This window comes from Agrilus planipennis, unplaced genomic scaffold (genome assembly GCF_000699045.2).
Source record: "Agrilus planipennis isolate EAB-ADULT unplaced genomic scaffold, Apla_2.0 scaffold251, whole genome shotgun sequence".
Classification (NCBI taxonomy): Eukaryota; Metazoa; Arthropoda; class Insecta; order Coleoptera; family Buprestidae; genus Agrilus; species Agrilus planipennis.
In genome coordinates this window covers 113881-122932 of record NW_020439110.1, presented here as the reverse complement: position 1 = coordinate 122932, position 9052 = coordinate 113881, and the positions used below count along the sequence as shown (strand labels likewise).

Here is a 9052-nt window from a genome sequence, read left to right as displayed (position 1 = left end):
AAAACGAAATGACTTTCCGAACAACCCTATAGTTTTTCTTGTGCAATTCATCAACCTTAAACTTTAACAGTACTATTAGTAAAGCTCAGATAATATTTTATAAACCTCTTATCAGCGTTGCTGTCATTTACCGCCTCTGAAATCCATGGGACATGGAGTTCTCCCTTCATCCCTGAACTGGAGTCTGAAAATTCGCCCATTGGCGTACAACTAGCCACCGTAAGTTCAAAAATACTAGCAGAAAAACTATTAATAATAACTGATGTCAAAAGAAGGTAGAATAAAGAATGATTTTTAATATTCTAGATGGAATCTGCTCTAGTTGTAAGTCTTTATAACTTGGGTTTATTTGTGGGAAGCGTTATTACACTACCTGCATACGATATTTTTGGTAGGAAAATAATGTTTGCTGTCGCAAATGGATTAAATTTAATCTCTTGGGTTTTTATATTCTTTGCTCGTGCTCCAATTACGTTATATATTGGAAGGATTATTGCTGGAATGGGAGCAGTTATATGTATGCATGTAAGTTCCCATATTCTTTACAGATTCATTCCTGTGGGGTGTGTTTGAAGTTTTGTTCGGAATATAGTTTTTGACTCGCGGCTGCCGGCTTTTGGGTACATAAAAGGTGCCATTGGTATCGATGGCTTGCGGCATTCGTTCATGACAATACGTAAATCCATACATATTTCAATGATATACATAAAATTGATGTATTTGTCTGTAATATCGAAATAACAATTAAATTCTTTAATTACTACTCACGTGGAGTAAGTCAAATACATTTTTATTGCTTGGTTACCATTATAAAATACCATTGATTTAACGCTACCTGTTCCATATTGTAAGAATGGTCCTAGAAGTATTTCCTACTCAGAAAATACAAATTAAAAGGTCGCCAGGTTTTCGCTGACGACCAAAAAAGAACTCATTTTCAGTTGAGTACCGATTATATACTAATTAAAATTTAAAATTTCTAGGTTTCACCAATGTACCTTGGTGAAATTTCGGACAACGATAATCGAGGCAAGTTGGGATTTTTTTATTCTATTTCAAGTAGTTGTGGATCTGTTATCGGATTGATAATAGGTCCGTATGTATCCTACAGGACTTTCGCAATCATGGCATTCTGTGTGGTATTAATTGCAATTGCATGCCTTCTACTAATTCCGGAAACGCCCTATTTCCTCATTAAAAAGCACAAGCATGAAGAGGCAGAAAAAGTAATATGGAAACTTGCAAGCAATTCCTCTGACAAAGAATTTGTGAAAAAGAGACTGGAGGAAATCACTGAGTCTGTACAGAAGGATATGCTGAACAAAACGTCGATAAAGGAACTTCTTTGCAGTGGAAAATATACAAGGCCTCTACTGCTCCATGTTGGTAAGAGGAGATAATATTATCTTTTTCCTTATTTTTGACACGGCGGTCTGAGGCTCTCAAATTACGAGATTATTGTTGGTATTCTTACCATCCACCTAGGAAATTAAATTTGATCGTCATCATCTTTTGGAAAGTACGATGTGGTATCTATAGAAAAATTAGGGCAAATATTTTATGTAAATATAAATGCAGCTGACATTTTCAGATAGACATCATAATCATCATAAGGTCATCAGTACTAAGACTGGTTGGATACGTACCTCCACCACGTACCACCTCTTTCCTATCCTGAGCTAATCTCCGCATTTCTCTAAAACTAGAACAACCCATATCCTTAACTATCTGCGAACAGTTCTCTAATCTAGGTCTACCTCTATCCCTTCTAATACGTCTCTGTGACCAGACCTTCATGCGTGGGAAGATGTCCTACTAACCCATCTCGCATATTTCTTATTGACTTTTCATAGAGTCCTCTGTTCTCTTACTCTTTCTAATACCTCTTCATTTCTAACCTTCTCTATCCACGGTATCGTCATCATTCGCCTGCAACACCACATTTCGAACGCTTCTAGCCTTTTCTTTTCCGCCGCGCCCACTGTCCATGTTTCACACCCGTACAACGCCGTGCTCCAAACATAAACATTTAACAACCTCCTTCGAATTTCTTAATTAACCGTTCGCGAGCATAAAAGTGACTTCTTTTTGTTGAAGGCGACTCGACCCTGCGCTATCCTCCGCTTTATATCCTTACCACTTCTTCCGTCCTGATTTACCTGACTTCCTAGATACCTAAAATCGGCCACTTCTTCTATTTTTTCGTCTCCTATCTTTATATTCGCTCATTTCCTACTTTTCCTTCCCTTGCAAAGCAGTATTTTTATTTTACTTTTATTTATTTTCATACAGTACTGTTTTGTCAATACTTGTATATCATCTGCAAATCTAAGCATACTAATCTTTTGCCCCTGTATATCTATTCCTACAGTTCTACTGTCTATAATCTGTGACAATGTGCACCCTGTCTGACTTCCTTCGTAATATTTATTTCTCTACGTTGAAGCTCCAGCTCTATAACTGCCTGTTGCTCTTTATACAAACTAAGTATCACTCTTTTATATTTGTAACTCATCCCTACATTTTTAAGTATTTATACTACACACATCGTTATCAAATTATGCATTTTCACTAAAAAATATCTATGTCAATAAAGAATTATGTAAATTCCAGGGTTGATAAAAATTTTACCTTATCTATACATTCAATAAATAGGCACGTACAAGAGTATAATGCAAGTAATCCACAGAGACCACAAAACGCCTAAGTCTAACAAGAACACCTAATACTAGCAGAGCCCTGGTGTAAAGATTATTATGATTGTTGCAGTACATTTTAGTGCATTTCAAACGCAATACATTGCTACTAACATAAACCTTTCCATTCTAGGTTTAAATTTCCTTTTCTTCATGTCGGGTATCGCGATCGTCAGATCATATTTGCAAACAATACTCAACACAATCGAAAGCCCAATATCATCCAATCTTTCAAGTTTAATTTTCGGAGTAGCTAGCATTATTTCTGGTAAGTGGTTATAATTTGTTAATTTACCAAATAAAACACAAGCATCAAACAAACTTAAATTTTAGTACTCATTTCTGGTCAAGTGGTGGATCGATTGGGAAGGAAGCCTCTCTTGCTTACTTCCTGCATCGTCAGTGCGATTTCTATGTGTTCTCTCGGGGCGTACTTTTACATTAACGACACTAAATCTTTTGATATGCATGCGGTGACATGGTTACCATTGGCCATTCTAATCGTCTATCAAATATTCATTGCCATTGGTATCAATTCCGTACCTCAAGTGATTGTTTCCGAACTGTATCCAATGAACGTCAAAGGTATTGCGATAGGAACAATCGGAACACTGCTTAATCCTTTGAGTGTAATCGCTCAAATGACCTACGAACCTCTGAACGATTGGTTGGGATTGTATGGTTCGTTTTGGATGTACTCTGCATGCTGTATTTTCGGTATTTTCTTTACAATATTCTGTTTACCTGAAACAAGAGGAAAATCTTTTCAACAAATACAAATGGAAATCAACAAGAAATGGGTGGAGACTGATGACGCTAAGTAACAGTGAGGAATTTTGTTCGAGTTAAACTTTAACCAAAGCATAATTTATGTAAAAAGTAAAATGTTAATGGCAAAAGCAGGATTGTATTTTATTTAGGTATTACTTGAACTCGTCCAAATTTGGATGGATGGGTATCGTTGTAGGTGGTATCTTCCGTACCATAAGCGTTATCAGTAATGCTTAGCTTAGCTTAATAATGGTTATCACCCATACCATAGCCGAAACTGTACCTTTAGTGTTTAGACCATACCTTTACCTAAATCCTTGGTGCATAGCACTTCACACAAGCCAATAAGGGACTCATTTCCCACCATAACCTAGCCTAACCTAACCTGACTAGCAGAACACCATTCCTACAACTGTCTGACCAACAGACTAGTGTTTCTAATGACAGTCAGATTACAGGAAGTCCTTAAACTAAAAGGATATCCTATTGGGTACCAGATTATTTTATGGTACGTACTATAGTATGTACAATTGATTCTTAATGACAACGTACCAAGACTTATAACGACGTTTTTAATTCAANTTTTGTAATGACTTCTAAGGTTCAGTTGAACTTATTGAATACATTCAAATGTAGGTGTTGTTGTGTCTTATTACACCTCTAAGCAAACCAACTTTCTTTACCCATAAGTACGCTATGAAATTGAGATGTAATTATTACAATGTTGCTGGTCCAAAACCATGGCACATTCTTAAAATTGTACATCAACATCAATGTACGCATATGTACATAGATACTAAAACGTATTCAATATAATACGTATTGTAGGTATAATTGCACCTTTGAAGTCCTTATGAAAGAATGCAACTTTAAGGGACCTTATCTCAAAAAGATGAGTTTTTACGACTTAGATCGAATCGAGACTTTTGATTTACATGTCCAGCATTAGTAGCTACATCGGTCATTACGAACAGTAATCTAGTCAAGGTCTACTTCCATCCCTGTTAACTTCTGCTTCTACTTCTAATACGTCTCTAGCTACCCCTGCAAACAGAACACTGAAGATACCAACTGTTAGACATGGAGAAATATTTACTGTAACTATTCTTATAGTTGGGATGTTTAAAATTGGCATAATCGCATTTACTTTTTCTCTTTCAACTTACTAAAGATACTAGAGCGGTTGCTGACAGAATTTCCACTGTTACTCACGATAGACACTGTGGGGAATATCGTAAACATGGAAGAGAGATGCCAGGTAGGAATTGCAGCGGCCACTAACAAAGAAAAAGCAATAACATTACATCAATTAATGTGTAACAGAAAGAGATGCAGACAAGCAGAATTTGAGACTGTTACCAGCATCAGACTTTAAAGAAAGTTCAACACTCTCAGAAATTTAGGAAAGCAAAGACACTTGTTTAAGGACATAAATCCAACCACGCAGTTATAAAGTCGGCCTTGACATTTGCCTGTCTAAGCCAGGGCCGGGCAAACTCGGCTCTTTTGACTCCAGAGTGCTCGTCAGGTATAGCCAAGGAACTCCTCATTGCTCCTGCAAGTGCGAGTGAGATGATTCTTTCCTTTTCTTATCCCTTCCATTTCGTAGGTGAGTCCCCTCTTCCATAGCCGAACCCAATAGTATTGCGAACGTAGTCCGGCATGCTACTACTGAGCTGCCGGACGATCATTAAAAAAAATTTCGTAGGTATTTTGTAAGTTACGAGAGAGGTTTCGCTCGTCTACGGGATGAAGGGGCTTGATAAAGGAGTGGAAGGCAGAAGAAAAAAGAAAGCAATATGGGTGATTACTGCTTACTCTCACGTACTCAATGAAGGGCATGGAGTGACCCAAACTAACCTAAGGTAGCGTCTCCTACGAAGTTAAAGTTTGCCCAGCTCTGGCCTAAGCAACCTCTAACCGCTGCATCACTTACTATCACTCGCTTATCTCTATTCACTTTGTCTGTAATCCTCATGAAACATTTCCTACCTTAGCAAGGGCGTGCTCGAAACGCATCAAATGACTACAATCCCAAGTGGAAGCAAGAAAGAAGATACATCCATTCTAACTGATAATTTATTGCAGCATTTGCCAATTTTGATTGTCCCAACCATACTGGTATCATTACTACGTACTCTTGTCAAATACCTAATCAGTTTTTGAGACAATTATAATGTTCATTATTAAATCGTTTTTGTAGAATTACAAAGCATTTTTCTTTTTGAAATACTTCAATTGTTTTAATATCAACGTGTTTGATTTTTTAAATGACTAAACAAACACGGAAATGTGATAAGAGATCGTATCTCATACTCTAATTAAATACTGAAAAATTCTTATGCCTTAAAAAAAGCGAAAAAGTATAAATCGAATTTTTAAAGCAATGCTTATATATACATATATAAATAACTGACTAGACTTAAAAGCACTCTCTTTCTAACAAAAAAGGACACAGCAAACAACCCTAACCCAAATTCAAACTATTCCATGTTTTATAATGTATATTATTTCCATATTCTCCTGANTCATGATGCGGAACGTACTTAAGATATCATCTGCTAATAAGCATGGCGAAACGTTTTCATTTAAGCAAAGGACTTAGGAACCAACCCTAACCCAAATTCAAACTATTCCATGTTTTATAATGTATATTATTTCCATATTCTCCTGACAAAGACTTTAATCAGTCGAAACCGTTAAAGAATTCATACATATGTACAGTATTTGTTTAAAGTATAAGACCTTTCAAATATTTTTATTTCATTTATTCGCTTTTTAAATAATTGGAATGACCAAGCAAACACTTATGTTTAATAAATGGTTCCACTTCATACTCAAACACATATTAAAAAAGAATTTATGCCATAAAAGATAAACTGATTGTGTAAGAGGGCTGAAGATTGATATACATAAAAGTACTCTCTTTTTATCAGATAAATCGATACGTTAAGAGGGGTACAATGCGATTTTGGAATGTAACTTAACAGGTAATTTTTTTAATTTTTGTTTAGAACGGTGTTAGCAGTTAACCGTTTCAAACGAACTATTGTTATAGGTACCTACCCTAAGCATAATGTTACAGGAGGCTATTTCCAAATGGAGGTACAGACAATACTTGTACTGCATAGCTGGTAAGTTATTTATCACATTTCCTGCTTTCGAATGTCATCATTACTCTCACCTTACATTTATTTACCTACTTAATTGGAGATGTATGCTGATTACAGATTGAAAAACTGTTTGATTTTTCGTTCTTAATAATTATTTCGGTGCAGGTTCGAACACCCCATTCCTCCCTTTAGTACGTACTTGATTGTAAACTGTATTAAAGATAAATTAATTAATTAATTAAGAATTAGGTAAACTACATTAAGAACGTACTCTATTATGGTAACTGACCCATAGGTAAATTCGCTTGTGTTTGACTTTATAACGTATCTACCTTCTTGACCCTCGTAACATTGTTACTTTGATATCCTTTGTACTTTCTTTTCTCCAACTGTCTGTCTTATCCGTAAAATCGCATTCCCCATCCTAACTCATGTTATAAATGGGAATGTTTGTTTTCTCGTTTGTTCGTCTGTTTATTTGTTTGTTTGCTACTATTTCACCCCTTAACTAGTCAACGGATCATTATAAAATTTTGTAGAGATATTGTCAGGGGTACAGGGAGGGACATAGGGTACCCTTTATCCAAAAAAAGTACTGTTCCCGAAGGATAGAAAAAGATTAGTTTTACTTAGTCATCGATGATCTTTGGCACATAAAACCTACTTAGTTTTTTAATATTTTTTTTGTCTGACTTCTGTACCTCCTTAAACTTTCACAATATTATTACCGCAGTATAATATTTTGTAATCTTCTTATCAGCATTGGTATGCGTGACTGCCTCTGAAATTCATGGATCATGGACTTCTCCATTTATCCCTCAACTGGAATCTGAAGATTCTCCGATCGGAGTTCAATTAACTACCGTAAGTGAAATAATGCAGTAGTCGCAGAAAACATGTTAATGTTAAATGAAAAGAATTAGGAATGCATTTTAATATATTCCAGATGGAATCTGCTCTTGTTGTAAGTCTTTACACCCTTGGTTTCTTCTTGGGAAGCGCTGTTTCAATACATCCACCTGATCTTATTGGCAGAAAAGCAACATTGATTGCTGGAACTGTATTAAATTTAATTTCTTGGATTTTTATAATCTTTGCTCGTGGTCCAATTCCCTTGTATATTGGAAGGATTATTGCTGGAATGGGAGCAATCATTTGTAGACATGTAAGTTATTGTACTTCTTACAGATCAATTCGATTTTAAATTGATTTTCATGTTAGGTCCGTCAGTCTGCAACATTTTAGGAACGAGAAACATTTTGCTTTTTGAAGTTTTAACATTTAAAACGCATGTCTCTGTATTCTATCGAATGTTACCTCCTATTTATGCAGTCATCAAATATGTTCTTAGTTGTCGATTATTTTCGGAACCTTCCCGTAGTTTCTTTTGTCGCAGCTTTGTGCCTAAGCAGTTACGTGTCTCTCATTTAATTGAGCTTCTTATTCACCAGATGATAGCGACGTTATCGATCCGCCGCCTCAGCCGTATGTTTATAAAGATATATTAATTGGGATATTTAGATAGTTTAATTTTATTTTGTTTTAATATAAGTTAAGCAAGTTCGACAGTTTCATTTTTTGTCCTATGTACGCTCGTAATTTACAATTGTAGATTAAATGAATCGAATCGGATTGTAATATCATTTTAGAACTTAAGCAATTTCTATCGGAAGAACTAGCGGTGCTAAACTTCGCAAAAAAATATCTAAAGAATCTAAATCTACAAAAATGAATATTATTTTAAAAACTTATTTTGAAGTTTTATAAAATGCAGTCCTTTCAGCTAATTTCCTCTTCAATTTCACAAATCAATTAAAGCATGATCTATAAGATCAACTGATTCTTACTGATTATTATATCTCTTATTCCACTATTGTCCAACGGTCCAACAAATGCAAGTCACTAAGCGGTCCTGGAATATTCTTGATTATTTCTCGAAACTTCTCGTAAGTTCCTTTTAGTGCCAGCCTTATTCGCAGTATCATTTATGAGCCGCAGCTGTCGGCGTTCGGGCACATCAAAGATGCCGCCAGTATCGATCACCTACGGCATTCCCTCATGTCAAAAAGTGAATCCGTACATATCCCATACTATTTATTTCAAGGTCATATGGTCGTTTCTGCTCTTATAAAGTCTATCTGTCCATATGTGCTAATTCTGGAAGCGGCTAAACCCATATCGATATAACTTTACACTTGACATGAATAAATTTCTTATCGTTGTCAATAATGATCATTTTCCGGTAGGTAGTAATTATATTAATTAAAGTTTAAAATTTCTAGATATCAGCAATGTACATTGGAGAAATTGCCGACAACGATAATAGAGGTAGAATGGGTTATTTTAATGTTCTATCAAGCACTTGCGGATCTGTTATCGGACTGGTGATAGGTCCTTTCGTATCCTACAGAATTTTTGCAATTATAGCAATATGTACGGTAGTATTTGCATTTATTTGCCTTCTACTGATTC

At 35.5% G+C, this 9052-nt stretch overlaps 2 protein-coding genes and 1 long non-coding RNA gene across 5 annotated transcripts in view; all 3 read left to right on the top strand.

The window, feature by feature from the left end:
• Positions 1 to 3599, top strand: part of LOC112905345 (facilitated trehalose transporter Tret1-like) — an 11808-nt gene extending 8209 nt beyond the window's left edge. For both annotated transcript variants that reach the window (XM_025977533.1, XM_025977532.1), the window contains 5 exons: positions 116 to 219; positions 307 to 525; positions 984 to 1386; positions 2830 to 2964; positions 3030 to 3599. In XM_025977533.1, the coding sequence (XP_025833318.1) occupies positions 116 to 219; positions 307 to 525; positions 984 to 1386; positions 2830 to 2964; positions 3030 to 3520 (1352 nt within the window). In that variant the 3' untranslated portion in view covers positions 3521 to 3599. The remainder of the gene's footprint in view (positions 1 to 115; positions 220 to 306; positions 526 to 983; positions 1387 to 2829; positions 2965 to 3029) is intronic.
• Positions 3600 to 6354: 2755 nt separating this feature from the next.
• Positions 6355 to 9052, top strand: part of LOC108740445 (facilitated trehalose transporter Tret1-like) — a 6733-nt gene continuing 4035 nt past the window's right edge. The window contains exons 1-2 of one of the 2 annotated variants that reach the window (XM_025977531.1): positions 6355 to 6457; positions 6526 to 6601. In XM_025977531.1, coding sequence (XP_025833316.1) covers positions 6544 to 6601 — 58 coding nt within the window. In that variant the 5' untranslated portion in view covers positions 6355 to 6457; positions 6526 to 6543. The other variant, XM_025977530.1, reaches the window with a different exon arrangement.
• Positions 7346 to 9045, top strand: LOC112905346. Its single transcript, XR_003231722.1, has 3 exons — positions 7346 to 7444; positions 7527 to 7745; positions 8863 to 9045. It is a non-coding gene; the product is annotated as an uncharacterized LOC112905346 (long non-coding RNA).